The sequence below is a fragment of the Sorghum bicolor genome, chromosome 3, assembly GCF_000003195.3.
Source record: "Sorghum bicolor cultivar BTx623 chromosome 3, Sorghum_bicolor_NCBIv3, whole genome shotgun sequence".
Taxonomy (NCBI): Eukaryota; Viridiplantae; Streptophyta; class Magnoliopsida; order Poales; family Poaceae; genus Sorghum; species Sorghum bicolor.
The window spans coordinates 16,326,430-16,341,665 of record NC_012872.2 but is presented as its reverse complement, the minus strand read 5'-3'; the positions used below and the strand labels follow the sequence as shown (position 1 = coordinate 16,341,665).

General features: G+C 45.1%; 1 protein-coding gene across 1 annotated transcript; it reads right to left on the bottom strand.

Moving 5' to 3' along the window:
• LOC8075300 (polygalacturonase At1g48100) lies at positions 6,410 to 9,765 on the bottom strand. Its single transcript, XM_021455962.1, has 6 exons — positions 8,497 to 9,765; positions 8,242 to 8,409; positions 8,104 to 8,148; positions 7,814 to 8,021; positions 7,634 to 7,715; positions 6,410 to 7,542 (listed from the first exon to the last, which is right to left on the bottom strand). Exons 1-6 carry the CDS (start codon positions 9,538 to 9,540, stop codon positions 7,011 to 7,013), a joined length of 2,079 nt encoding a protein of 692 aa, XP_021311637.1. The 5' UTR covers positions 9,541 to 9,765; the 3' UTR covers positions 6,410 to 7,010.

Here is a 15,236-nt window from a genome sequence, read left to right as displayed (position 1 = left end):
ACGACCCTCTCATTGGGTCTAGGTGGAAGGATCCTTGTGCCAATTGGCACCTTGATAGTGGTCTTTGTCTTGGATGATGATCCTTTAAGGAGTAGGGGTTGTGGCGGTGCGGTGAGAACTGGTTGAGCATGGTAAGATTGGGCGGAGCTGCGTTGGCGTAATGGCATGGCTTCTAGCTGACGCTCTGTGTTGGCCGGGACGAGAGCACGGGCATCGGGGTCTTCCACAGGCTCCATGTTGAGGTTGAAGGGGACGACTTCCCAATCATCGTGGTACTTCTCGGCCATTGGAGCAACAAGGAACTAATAAAATTTTAATTGAAGGAGAGCTAATCAAGCTCTAATTTAAGGAGAGAAAGCTTGGTGGCTTGGTGTTTGAAAACTGAGGTCAGGGGTCTGTTTATATAGGGGTCAAAAGGGTGCCTCTATGGGTTGTTCAGGTTTCTCCCGTCGATGTGTGTGCGAAACTTTCTATCCGAGGGATTATTCGAATTACCATAATTGCATTTTCCATAACAGAGAAAGTCGGGACCGAGGGGGAACAGGAGCTGGGCGCCCGCCCACTTGATCTGGGCGCCCGCCCTCTCTCTGGCCCCTCTGTGGGCCCACTTTTCCGAGCGCGTTTCTAGATGCGGAATTATTTAGAAAAATATATATATGACCCAAAACCATCAGACCAAAAATGTCGGGCTCTAATTCTCCATGGGAAGGTAAAAATGGACTACGTCTATTTCTTCAAATTCCTTATTGGGCTCTAAAAATAATTTAAGACGTTGACCATTTACCTTGAATAACGTACCTTCATCATTTTGAAGTGTGATAGCTCCATGGGATGATGAATTGATTACCTTGAATGGTCCTTCCCATTTGCTCCGGAGTTTTCCATGCCCGAAAAGCTTCACCCTGGAATTAAAAAGTAATACCTTATCTCCGGGTGTGAACTCCTTCTTGATTCTTTTGTCATGCCACCTTTTGACTCTTTCTTTATAGATCTTTGAATTGTGATATGCCTTCTCTCGCCATTCTTCCAATTCTGATAGTTGCATTCTTCTATAATCTCCGGCAACATCTAGGTCCATATTCCATCTCTTTATGGCCCAGTGTGCTTTGAATTCTAGTTCAACAGGTAGATGGCAAGTCTTCCCGTACACCAATTGGTATGGAGACATTCCGATTGGGGTCTTGTATGCTGTCCAGTATGCCTAGAGTGCATCAAGTAACTTGTCTTTCCACGCCGTTCTCATTTCATTTACTGTCTTCTGAAGAATATTCTTGATTTGTTTGTTGGAAGTCTCTCCTTGGCCACTTGTCTGAGAATGATAAGGGGTAGCGACGTTGTGACGGATTCCATGTCTTGATAGATATTGCTTGAAGCGTTTGTCGATGAAGTGTGCTCCTCCATCACTTATCACTACTTTGGGGACTCCAAATCTTGGAAATATAATTTCTTCAAACATCCTCTTTGAACTGACGTTGTCGGCATGCTTGCAAGGTAATGCCTCTACCCACTTGGAGACATAGTCAACTGCCACCAAGATGTACTCACACTTCTTTGATGGAGGAAATGGACCCATGTAGTCTATTCCCCAGACATCAAAGAGCTCAATCTGAAGGTTGTTGGTGAGTGGCATTGCATCCCTTATATTTATGTTTCCGTGCCTTTGACATGGCCCACATCTTCTGATATATTGCCTTGTGTCTTCATACATTGTAGGCCAATAGAATCCACACTGCCAGATCTTTGAATGTGTACGGAATGCTCCATAGTGACCTCCATATGGTGATGAATGACATCTGTCGATGATCTTCCATCCTTCCTCAGTGGTCACACATCTCCTGAGTAAGCCATCAGAGCATACTCGGAAGAGGTATGGCTCATCCCATATATGTGAACGACTTTCTTGAATAAGCTTCTTCTTGTTTGCTCCTGGTGGTACATACCTTGAAACCATAACATTAACAATATCTGCATACCAGGGGTCAGACCTGTTAATCCCGTAGAGCATGTCGTCCCGGAGTGAATCATTGATGGGGGTTTCCTGTGGACTCTTAAAATACATTCTAGACAAGTGATCAGCAACAGAATTTTCTACTCCCTTTTTATCTTTTATTTCTAAGTCAAATTCTTGGAGTAATAAGATCCATCTAATCAGGCGAGGTTTAGCATCTTTTTTAGTGAGCAAATATTTTAGTGCAGCATGATCAGTGTAAACAATTATTTTAGCTCCAACTAAATAAGATCTAAATTTATCAATGGCAAAGACAACAGCTAGAAGCTCTTTTTCAGTGGTTGCATAATTAAGTTGAGCTCCTGTCAAAGTTTTACTGGCATAAGCAATTGCATGATGCTTCTTATCTTTAGTTTGTCCCAATAGTGCCCCCACAGCATAATCACTAGCATCACACATAATTTCAAAAGGCAACGACCAATCAGGGGGTTGAATGATTGGTGCAGAGATGAGTGCTTTCTTTAATAAATTGAAAGATGTTAGACATGCATCATCAAATTCGAAAGGAGCATCCTTGGCTAGCAAAAGAGTAAGTGGTCTAGCAATAAATGAAAAATCTTTTATGAATCTACGATAAAAACCAGCATGGCCAAGAAAGCTTCGAATTCCTTTTATATTCACAGGTGGAGGTAGTTGTTCAATTACTTCAATTTTAGCTTTGTCTACCTCAATACCCCTTTCAGACACTAAGTGTCCTAGCACCATTCCTTCCCTAACCATAAAATGACATTTTTCCCAATTAAGGATTAAGTGCTTTTCTTCACATCTTTGCAAAACCTTGTCTAAGTTTTCAAGACAACTATCAAAAGTTTTTCCATAAACAGAGAAATCATCCATGAAAACTTCCATAATCTCTTCAATCATATCAGAAAATATAGACATCATGCATCTTTGAAAAGAAGCTGGTGCATTACATAACCCAAAAGACATTCTACGGTAAGCATAAGTTCCATACGGGCATGTAAAAGTGGTTTTGCTTTGATCATCAGGATGGATCGGGATTTGATGATACCCTGAATATCCATCTAAGAAACAGAAGAACGAATGGTTTGCTAACCGCTCTAGCATCTCATCTATAAAAGGTAAAGGAAAGTGATCCTTTCTCGTGGCTTTGTTTAGTTTTCTATAGTCTATGCACATCCGCCATCCTGTGACGGTGCGTTGCGGAATTAGCTCATTCTTTTCATTTATAATAATAGTCATGCCTCCTTTTTTAGGCACAACTTGTACTGGGCTCACCCACTCACTGTGCGGCACAGGATATATAATCCCTGCATGCGGCAACTTTATAACTTCCTTTTTAACTACCTCTCTCATAGTGTTGTTAAGTCTACGTTGGGGTTCTCGAGAGGGTGTAACAGAAGGATCTGTTGGAATACGATGGGTACAAATCATAGGACTGATTCCTGTAAGATCTTGGAGTGAGTAGCCGAACACTGAGTGATGTTTCTCAAGAATGGTCATTAATCGCAGAGTTTGATCCTGAGTGAGTTTATCACTAATGATCACAGGGAACTCTGGATTATTGTTTAGGAAAGCATAGGTAAGACCGGGTGGTAAAGTTTTAAGTTCTATGGGGGGTCTAGGTGTTTCTGCAAACTCATCTAAGGGTTCAGGCTCAGAAGGTTCATCTTCTTCTGTGAAGAAAGGAGTTTCGTCTTCTAAGTCTGGTTCATCTAAAAGCTCTAGGGATGCAGCCTTTACTTCCTCCATAGGATCAGGCAAAAGATATGACTCGGCCTTATTGTTTAAGGAGTGTGAAATTATTATTGGGAATTTAAAAGTTTTTCCAAAAGAAATGTGTAGCTTTCCAGTATGACCTTCATAAAGGAGTCTTCTAAAAGGTTGTCCTATTAACAGGTCGAAGTCCCATGTATCAAAGATATAGAAGCTCAAATGAACCATGGAGCCTTCCACCGTAAGAGGTAGGACATTAATAATTCCAAGACTAGGGACTAATCGTCCCGAAGATTCCTTTATGACCTTTGTTGTGGGGGTTAAGACAAGATTTTTAAATAGTTTAAGTGCAAAGGATTCAGACATGATGTTGATCCCCACAACAGGATTATAGAGAGCATTAAATCGATCAGAATTATAAGCACAGCGTATAGTTATAGAGGGTGTGTCCAAACGGATCACATCAGAGGAAAGCTCTGATTCCTCCAACCATTCGCTACTCATTACTGAGATAAGCTCTCTCAATTGATATTCACTTGGTAAATAAATGCTAAACTAGCCGTTTTGGGGTTTGTCAATAGAATGGTAGTTTGAAATATTTCCAAAATCGTTAAAAAGATCGGATTCTATATCCAGCATGAAGTCCGGTGGTGGAATTTCTTCCTCTTGTGGCTCAGAACTTGGGATAGCTAATGTAGATGAAGAATTTGGCAGAGTGTCTACTTCAGCTTCGTAGGTTTCATCATGAAGGGTATTATCCATCTCAGCTTCTAGGATTCTATCTAGGATCACTCTAGCTTCATCAGCAGGGATGCGAAAGAAAGAACCTCTAGACATTGTGTGTAGCATTTGTTTGTGATTTTTCTGAAGACCTCGAAAAAAGTGAAATAAAAGAACAGGGTCTTCAAGATTAAGGTTTGGACCAGATTCTAAAAGATCAGAAAAACGTTTCCAGGATTTTCCCAAAGTTTCATTATCTTTTTGTTTAAAAGATAGGACTTCGAGTCTAAGGTCGGCTATACGGTCAAGGGAATAGAAATCTAGACAAAAGTTGGCTCGTAAAACTCCCCATTCACCTTGTTGTTGACTTACCTTCTGACTGTACCATTGTCTAGCCTCTCCCCTTAAAGAAAAAGCTTCCAACGTAAAGTTTTATCAGAAATGCCTTCAATGCGAAGACAATCACATGTTTGCTCAAAATCTCTAATATGAAGGTAAGGGTTTTCGTCTTCCTTTCCCGAAAAAGATAGGTTTTGAATCATGGCAATCAACCTAGAACTTAACTTATACTGGGATGTTTGGATAGGCTGTGATGATTCCCATGGTAAAAGGTCAGTTGCTAAAGGGATTACAGACTCATGGATCGATTTAGAATTTTGGTTTTCCATAAGGTAAGAGTAAAGAAAATAAATTAAGAATATAAAAGATAAGAAAAGATAAAAGTATAGATACAAGCTAGTAGCAAGACTCAGGTTATCTCAGCAACCGTCTTTCTCCCCGGCAACGGCGCCAGAAATGCTTGTTGATATTTGGGAACGCAATAAGGAATTGATCCGCAAGCGCACGGATATCGGTGAGCACTTCACCCGGGAGGTTATCCAGAGTATCGTATTTATTTTTTTACCACTAGGAGAAAGAGTGCATCTGACTAACCAGTCTATTACTACTAACCTTTAGGCACAAAGAATGTCTTTCGATGTGAGTGATAAATAGAGAAGACTGCAACCGTAGTCTCTTTCTAACCTTGGTATGGATGATCTACTGTTCTAATGGAGAGGCTAACGGAATCTAGACACCACAAAGGATGTTCAACCCGCACCTATAAACCCTATCCTTCCTGCTAACGAGATGTGATCTACAAAGTTAGCTCGGAATTGTCACGTTCCTCACTACTACCACGGTCCAGCTAGTCAGGGAATATCTATGAGTACCCCAGCCTAAACACCACGTTTACGCCAGCAATGATTACTCTAAACTCTACGCGAAGAGATTAAAGTAAACTCATAAACCATAAGAACAATAAAGCAAGAACTTACTAGAATTTAGAAGTCGAATTACTGAAGAATCCTAGGAGCAAGCTTCGGGTTAGGAGAACTTGATCCCGCAGGTACAAGCTTGGAGTAGACACCGACAGGCCGGGCTTCCTCCACTCTACACCTCCACTCTATCTCTCTCAATCTAGTAGAAACTAGAAGATCTATTTCTACCTTACATTGGTTGCTAAGCCTAAAAAGAAATATTAATTAGAGAAGAGGTTTTCCTTCGATGGCACCCCTCAGTCTCTATGATAATTTCTTCATGTCTTCTCCAGGGGCCAGGGGGGCCTTGCTTATATAGTCCTCCCCTTCTATGCGTTTTTGGGTCGATAGGCGAGGTGGTACTATGTTTTTCTTGATCCAATAGGTCGGTGGAATATCCCGAACGTAGAGAGTCCCGAAAGCAATCCAGAGGGGGGCGGGCGCCCAGGCCTCCAGGGCGGCGCCCTGGGCCTGGCCCCGTTTCGCCTCCGCTTCGGTCTCGTGGCTTCTGGAGTCTTCTAGATGATGTAAAATCGCGCGGTGCGTTGATATCTCTATGTAATCCCGACATGTGGGCCTTTCTTCCTTATTTCCTAATAACCCTCTGCAGAAATAGATAAACAACAAAACTCGTGGAATTCTGTCAGATCAAACCCTAATTCTAGGTGTTGGTTGCATATTGGTCCTTTCTCTTGTTTATTTGATAATTAAAATTGATACTTAAGAACCGTCAACAGCTGTCGTACCCTACGCCGCCGCCACCATGGATGCTAGAACCCGAAGCCGAACTGGACTACGATATCCGCCTGCAGGAGAGCGCGACAAGCCACCACCACACTCCGCCGCCGCTGCAGCCGAGAAAATCGCTGGAACCCTAGCCGGCTACGTCGCTCGCCAACCGGAGATAGAGAAAGAGACGCGGTCGGAGAGTGAGCGAACCAAGGGGGCAACAGAGTACTTGAAGTGAGAGGTTGTCTGACATGTTGGACCCACTAGCCAGCGACATCCACTTCGCCAGCGTGGCATACTGCTGACATGGTGGCTGCCACGGTACCAAAAGCAGCACCCAAAACCACGAAATCTAGAATTTAGCGTGGCACCCAAAATCTGCCCTGTTTTCTAAAATTTAGAGTGTAGGTTACCTAGTTTCGTACTTTAGGGCCTAGGTTAGACACACGTTGATAGTTCAGGGGTAAGTAGACTTTTTCTTAAAGAATTTATGCATTTTCTTTTTCTAACCGAGTGTGCATGTTGAAACGTTATAATTTGTATACGCATAAAAGGAAAAAATGAAAAAAGGTGTCATCTCAGCAACTGGTGAGCTGATCTTGCAGAGACTCCGGGCGTCCTTCCTGCAAGCAGTACACAGGAGGCAGCGTGAGCGTCTCCATCACTCCGTACGCGTTCCAGCAGTAGGGGTCCGCAAGCAGCGCTCCTGCGCGTCCTCCTCCTCCTCCTCCACCGCTGGCCGGCAGCAGCTCGACGCCGGACATGGTGATGTCCGTGCAGGCGACGGCGTCGCTGCACGCGAGGCGGATGGGCGCGCCGGCGGCCTGCGGGTTGTACGTGCCGCGGATGTCCCGGTACGTGACGCCGGCAACGCGCACTGCCGAGGTCTGGTTGGCGCACCCGCTTCCGAGGCAGTAGTACTGGTCGATGACGATGCAGTTCTTCACGTTCTGCATCTGCACGCCGGCGAACTCCACCGCCGACACCGCGCCTGTGCCGCCCTGCCACGTCTTGATCCGTACGCCGTTGTCGGAGTCGACGATCCGCGCGTTCCGGACCGTGACGTTGGACACGCAGGCGCGCGTGTTGTGCACGCCCAGGCTGCCGATGCTGCGTGGACGAACGCCATCACGAGCTTGCCGCGTCAGCTGACACACAATAGAAACATCACCGGCACAGATGCACGCTGACAAAAGGTTACCTTATGCCATGGCCATGGCCGCATGTTATGTTCTCGATGTGGACGTCGGAGCAGCCGGCGCCGATGGAGACGCAGTCGTCGCCTACATGCAGTCACAGATCGATTTCGGTTCAGACTTCAGAGGTCGATGAAGCTACGGAAAGTTGCCGATGTGTGCGGCGAGTTCCTGGTTCAGCGTACCGTTGTAGATCCTGGAGTTGAGGATCTGGACGGACGTGGTGTTCTCGACGTGGACGCCGTCCGTGTTGGGGCTGGACGCCGGCGAGCTGACGAAGAGGCCGTCGACGCGCACCCGGTCGCAGGCGTCGAACTTGAGGTGGAACTGCGGGCTGTTCTCGATTCGCAGGCCGCGCACCGCCACGTCGTTGCTCGAGAAGAATCGTACCAGCTGCGGATACCAGGAACAGAGTGAGGCCAAGGACATGGACAAAGAACAGAGTGAAATCCATGTGGTCGGCGAGCTTGCTTACTGCAGGGCTGTCGCATGGCCCGGGCAGCGTTGATCCGTTCGGGCCCTGAACACAGACACGAGCGTCGTCACACATGTTTTGATCCAGGTAATTAAACGCCGTGACAAGAGAGATGCGACCTAGCCACGTCGTACGTACCCGGTGAGGCTTGCACGGGAGGTCCCACCACTCCTCACCGTTGCCTTCGATCGTGCCTTCCCCCGCCAGCGTCATGCCGTCGGCTTTGTAGAAGACGATCCACTGTTTCCGGCTATCCGACGCCGGCCAGCTCGCCGGCCCGTCTGGCGGCATCAGCACGCCGTCGATCTGGTTCACAGTCAGTCACGGCAGCGTGAAAAATTGGGCCTGGCTTGGCTCAATGATTTTGAAGAGGCAGAAGCTCATCAAACTTACTTGGAAGGTCAGAGCGGACTTGCACGGCCCGGCGAAGATGGTGGAGCTGATGGTGAACACGCCGTCCGACGGCACCAGCAGCGTCGCCGTGGTGGTGTTGGACGAGCACGCCGCCTTCCACGCCGCGCGGAACGCGCGCGTGTCGTTGCCTGAGGCGTTGCCAGACGCCCCGAACGCCCTCACGTCGAACACGTTGCCCCACCCTGATGAGCTGTTCTTGGCCGCCGGTGGGAGCGCCGGGGGCGGCGGCGGAATTGGCTTTGACGCAGCAGCAGGAGGGTGCGCCGGTGGCTTCGCTGACGCCGTAGGAGCTAGTGACGGATGATTTGCCGTGGAACACCGTGGTGGCTGGGCTGCCGACGGCGATGGCGATGGCGCTGGAGGCTGCTTGGCCGGGGCGAGTCGTGGTGCCTTTGACTCGGCAGGAGGGTGCGCTGGTTCCGGCGCCCTTTTTGGCGGCTGTGACGGTGTCCTGGTCGCATACGACGACGGTGGCTTGGCGTGAGAATGAGATGGTGCGATGTCCGGCACCGGCGCCGACGACGGTGGCTTGGCCAACGACGAAGCCGGTGGCTTGGACGGTGCCTGGTGGGACGACGGTGGATTCAGAGGAGAATGAGACGGTGCAGTGGCTGGCGCGGGCGACGGCGGATTGGCCAAGGAGAAATGGGGAGGTTTGGCTGATGAAGTGGGCGTCGTACTTGGCGCGCCTGCCGGTTCCTTTATAGGGCTCAAGCACGGCTTGTCGTGGCAGGAGCACGGCGGCAGCGCGCCGCCAACGGCCGGAGGCAAACCTGGCGGTTCGGCCGGAGAGTCGCCATCAACGTCAGGAGGTGGCGCGACAGGGGGCATGGAGACGTGGCTGTAGTTCTCCGTGCGGTGGTGGCCGTGGTGGTGCCTCTGGTGCTTCCGGTGGCAGTGCAGCGATCTGCTTGCATCAGCACCGACAACGACAAGAAAGCACAGGAGCGCCATGGAAACGACCGTCGTCAGCAATGGCACCGGGCAATGCAACTGCGGCCGCGTGCTTGTCGACGGAGGCATATTGCATATAATGCATGCAGCGGAATGAGGATCGCTCTGCTTGGGCTCTGTACGTAAGCTCTTGCCTAATAAGTTATATAAAGTTCGCAAGGGTCGAGGGAAATGAAGACGCTGCAGTCGCTCGTGTACTCGTATGGTCTTTTGTGTGTGAGAGACGAGAGTGCAGCTTCATCAGCCTGCAAGGAGCCAATGATGCAGCCATGCATCATGTGACAAGTGAGATACCTGCTCCCATCCTGAGTATAGAACTCCATGTTCCAGCTGATTTCCAGTCGATGCTTATACTTTTTTTTAGATTGTTTCATGAATGGATGAGAATCTATTATATATGATCGATGACGTGATGGGAAAAGATTGCATTAGGTAGTAGCGATAGATCGAACTTGCGGTAGGAGTTAGAGGAAGATTTAGGGTTCGCTGAAAAGCTGCATCGTCGTCGTACGTCCTCGCATCGCATATATACTCTGTGCACCAAATGGATCCTAGACGCCCATGCATTTAAATTTGTGCACCAAATGAAAAAGGGCATGCTATATACTAGTACTAGCTTTGCCTACTAAGCCTCGATTAATGGTTAATTCGTCTGTACATGAATACCTTATGATTGTTAACTTGGATTATATGTTTTATGCCACTTCACAGTTCACATGTGTAGGGTAACATCTCAACAATCAGAGGATTCTTTGACTCACTGAGACTGTCACGTCAAAACGAAAGGTACGGACCAGTTTTTAACTGGCATTGCGATTAGTTTACTGCTGCCAATAAATTCAGTGACGGCAACGTACCTGTATGTATATGTCATATGAAGCTTCTAGTTCTTCACGAGATGGTGATATGGTGGGGGGCGGCAGATATGCTTTTTTTTTTCTCCATAATTTAAGTAGTTTTAGTTTTGTCGTTTAAGATAATATTTTAAACTTTGGTCAAATTTATACTACAGTATCAAATAATATAATAAGTACATTGTTCAAATATATTTAATGATGGATTTAACAAAACTAATTTGATGTTTAACAGCGTAAAATTTTTACGTAGACTTAGTTGAAAACTTAGATTGTCTTAGAACAAAAATTAAAATAGCCTTGATTTTGGAACACAGAAAGGGAATGATATGTTTCAAGTTTTCAATTAGTGTACTGTAGTCGTTCTTATTGCTTGAGCTTTAATTTTAGAATGGTAAACGTCTTGCTGTCAAACTAAATAAAGAGCTTTATATATGGCGCCCTTTTCATTTCAAGAGGAAACATGTCACAAAAATGCCAAGGATTTTTTTTTTGATGTGCCATATATATAAGGCCGGTGCATGCATGTGAGGATTGATCTAGCGCTACGTACCCTTGTGCCGGCCATCAATCTGCCGGTTTGCGGATGCGACACGGGACAGTACGCTTGCCTGAAAGCAAGAGAATCATTCAGTGGGCATCATCCCTGCTGCTGTGTCTGTGACCAGACATGCCCATTAATTTTATATTATTTATTGCTTGAGAGTACTGTATCTAATCATCGGCATGTGAATGTAGATGGTGAATTGGTGATGAGAGAGGTCGTCACCCGTGAACCCCAATCGCATGCATTATTATCGTGCGTAGAAGAATTTTGTTGATCGCGTTAATGCCAACTTCAGGAATTTGCAAGTCCTCTTTATTTGCTACTCTCTCCATCCTAAGATGCAATTCTATATTTAGTCCAAGTATGACAAATTTTATTATATTTTTGTGAGAATGTAGTTATTAAACTTAAAGAGAGTTTGATTTACCACTATTCTTTTTTTTTTGGGATAGAGGTACCTTATCTTATGTTGAGTCCAGACACATGTACCTTCCGAACATGATCAAATTCTAAATTTTAGTTAGTTTTGTGGCTCCAACAATAACTTTATTTTTCATCAGTCATTCCATCAAAAACATGATATCCATATCCCCTTACTCATCACAAGTTCGCAACTCCCAGGCTCACAACAAAGGAGAATAGTTTTAGAGGCAACAACATGATTGAATGTATAGTTGGACCGATCGAGTCAACGAAGAGGTTGGTCGGTCTAAGGCGTAGCTTGACCATGTGTCGACGTCATGTTTCATTGGTGGCTTAGGTGGCAGCTTGCCCCTCAGACAACGATCCGCGTCGTCAGGCAATCAAAATCAATAGCTTGGTAGGCAGAGTTGCTGATATGTCTGGGTCCCCATCTTCGTAACGTAGGATTAATACTAAATAACTAGCTTCAAAAAAGCTAAGATAACTCGCTATAAATAGCGATAACTAGTATAACCTGATAAATAAAACTCGAAGTCAATTACTATCTTTAACTGACAACCTGAATCAAGAATTCGCCCAACCACACTCTCAAACAACTAACCAACACAACTTAGAATCAATCGAGAAAACTTCGAAGGAAATAGGAGCATTAATTGGGGGTGGATGAAACCACCACTTCTTTAATCCCACAAGGAAATTACAAGAGCGAAAAGATAGAGATCACTCTCTGAATATTTGTTAGCATACAACTGAACAAAAGGGTATGTATTTCGATTATCAAAAGTCTTCCGAATGCTACGGAGTAAGGGGGGTATTTATACTAGAAAAGCCCTCTTAGATAGGTAGAAACACGAAATAAAAATGAAAGGACAGACTATGTGAAAGGGCCTCCACGAAATGAGCTTGAAGTTGTTCCCACGTGGATATTGGTCTTCTGTGTAGTCTTAAGTATTTTGGCAAAAACTCCACCTAGGAAATTCCAATTGACATGTGGCTGGATGTGTTGGAAAGCTAACTTGATAAGCTTTCACACGATATGCAGTATGCACCACGAAAAATTATAGAATGGTACAATTTTGTAAGGGAACTTGAACATCGTGAAGACTATTGACCTGCTGACCAGTCTTCACTAGCGTAGTCAAATCTCAACTTTGGTGAGTTTGTTCGCACACGAACACATCACGTGTGCCCCCAGCGACAAGTGCGATGCGCGAGACACGTCGCAAGGAGAGTCTCATCGAGAGCGTGATACGCAAGACACGCTGGCCAGCCGAAACCCCATGCTCCCGGGAGGGACCCCGTCAGGGAGAATGGCGATGATGGGCGGCCCTAGGTCGGCCTGACTGCCCCTAGGACCTTGTGCTCATTGGCGCAATGAAGTAGACGGCAATGAAGAACAAGAAGCAAAAACTAGGGAGAAAATAGTAGATGCAAAAACAATATAGTAGACTGATATGTCAATTGTATAGATGAGATCTCAATCTGGCCATGTTCCTCTCATATATATAGAGAGAGGAGTGGTCTTATCCTAGTAGCAAACCTCTCCAAGACTTATTTTCCAAGTTTCCCACGAGTTTGGAAGAGTTGGGATCAAGTTTGGACTGCAAAAATTAGAAGTTCTGAATTTCGCATAAATCCAGAACTCCCATGCAAAAGTTAGAAGTTCTAGTAGGAGACCAAAAGTTCTGGGTCTCGCATAAAGCCGCAACTCCCATGCAAAAATCAGAAGTTCTAGAAGGGGTTTAGAAGTTTTGATGTTCGCACAATGGATAATTTTGATTGTCAACATATGCCCCCTGTTTAGAGGTGAATGATGCTTGAACCTAAAAACACTTTAATCAAATAAAACCAAACAGCAATGGTACCCATTTCATCGGCTACTTAGTGACTAAGGGTGATGTAACTGGCAATTTTTGTTCTAAGGACGATACATGTATTGGCCATGTTTCTTTTGTTCTAAGGGCGATAACAAAGTATTGAGCATACGTGCTTAAGCTTCTTGCCACAGGCTGGATTAAACTTCTTCAAATATTTGCCATTGAGAGCATATGGCAGCAAACTACCTTGTAGTGACTCTACCAAATATGAATTCCTAGGAACTCTTACGATCTTGAAATGACCTTCCCAACTTGGAGACCACTTCCCGAAGTTATTATCCTTCGAACCAATTAGTAGAATCACCTTCCACACTAGATCACCAACTTGAAAGCTTTTTAATTTAACTTTCTTGTTGTATGCTCTTGCCACCCGTAGCTTATCTCTCTCAATAGCCCTCAATGCTTCTAATCTCTTATCAGCAACTTCATCAATGTTGTCCATCATTAAATTGTGAAAATCTGCCGCTGATATCACCTTCCACACTAGATCACCAACTTTCTAGAGTAACTCTAGAAGGAGTTCTTAAAAGCTTATGAGATGGGATCGAGGACTCGTTGGGGCAAAGTGCTTGTTGACGGTGGTTAACATCAATATTTATTAAAACTTTAGACACAAGGGAACACATGAATACACACTAGTCTAGGGTTTTAACTGACAATTTCTACGAGTTTTGCATATTCTATATTTCCAGGGATTATTCCAGAAAAGCATAAAAGAGGGAATTATAGTGCATAATTACCACAAAACTTAAGCGCGATGGAAAACATCATCATTAGGCTCAGGAAGGGTCTAGAAGACACCTGAAGCAGCGGGACCCACAGAGGAGAGAAGGTGGGGCTGGTCGGCCCCACCCTAGGGCCAGTCGGTGCCCTAGGTCATCCGCTGGCCGCCGCCTTCGGGAGTCTTCCTCCTACGCCTCCTTGGAAGGCAAGCAAAGTATCCCTACGTTGATTATTAAGTCGGTTTGATCCGACGGTGCACATAAGATGAAGACGCGGATCGATGATGTGGCGGTTCCTTACCCCCTACTCCACCTCGACCTATATAATAACGCTCAAGGCTCTCTCTTAGAGACATTCTACACCCCGATGCTTCATATTATCTATATAATTAGGGTTAGGGTCCCTCTAGTTGATCTAGTTCTAGTTCATCTAGTTCTAATTCATCTAGATGTAGCAATTAGGATGAGACTAGTTCTTCTAGATCTAGTCTTGTTTAGAGATTAGAGAGATTGAGTAGAGGAGTAGAGATTCTGGAGGAGTTCTGACCTGTCCGCGCTTCTACGTGGATGTATTTGTCTAGATTCAATTCCCTCGCCCGGAGCTGTGTTCTAAGGTACTTTTGTACTTACCATTCCGATTTAAGTAAGCAACTTGTTCTTATTCGTTCTTTGGTTCACATCTCATATTGAGTGCTTTGATCTTGGTCATTACTTGGTTGAAGTAGTATTTCGTAGTGTAGGCGTGGTGCCTAGGCTAGGTTTACTTGTGAATGTCCCCTGATTAGCCGGATCTGTGGTAGCTCGCGCAGGTGACTTTATAGCCGCGTTGAATCCTCTATAGTCAACATCCTGTTGATAGGACTAATAGGTTTATAGGTGCCTGGTAGGAGATTACTCTGTTTTTTCTCTTATTTTGGGTTACTTGTCCAATAAGATGATATTATACAAAGTATACCAGAGTCAGAACCAGAGTGCATTAGCTATTTCCTTTTTCTTATATGATCTAGCCTAATTGTAGGGTTAAGTCTATATACTTTGTCATCATCACAACTGTTCCCTGTGAATACGATATTTAAAACCTTTGGGTAAAATGTGACACTAGTATGATATCTGTGCGCTTGCGGATAATCCTACTTATAACTTATTTAATAGAGTGCAGTTAATTTATACCAACAAACATTTTTGGCGCCATTGTCGGGGAACAGTTTGCTAATTTTGACTTAGTCGAGCTTAATCTTGTATAATACTTTTATCTTTTCCTATTTTATCCCATTCTCTTTAATATTTTTGTGTTCATCCTTATGGATGTTTTAAATTCTATTCATATCAGTCTTTATGGCAT

Excerpts from the sequence above, each read along its gene's own strand:
- LOC8075300 (XM_021455962.1), bottom strand. The coding sequence starts at position 9,540 with ATGCCTCCGTCGACAAGCACGCGGCCGCAGTTGCATTGCCCGGTGCCA. Across the intron at positions 8,410-8,496 it reads AGTCCGCTCTGACCTTCCAA|ATCGACGGCGTGCTGATGCC; the intron begins GTAAGTTTGATG and ends ACTGTGAACCAG. Across the intron at positions 7,716-7,813 it reads CAACTCCAGGATCTACAACG|GCGACGACTGCGTCTCCATC; the intron begins GTACGCTGAACC and ends GACTGCATGTAG.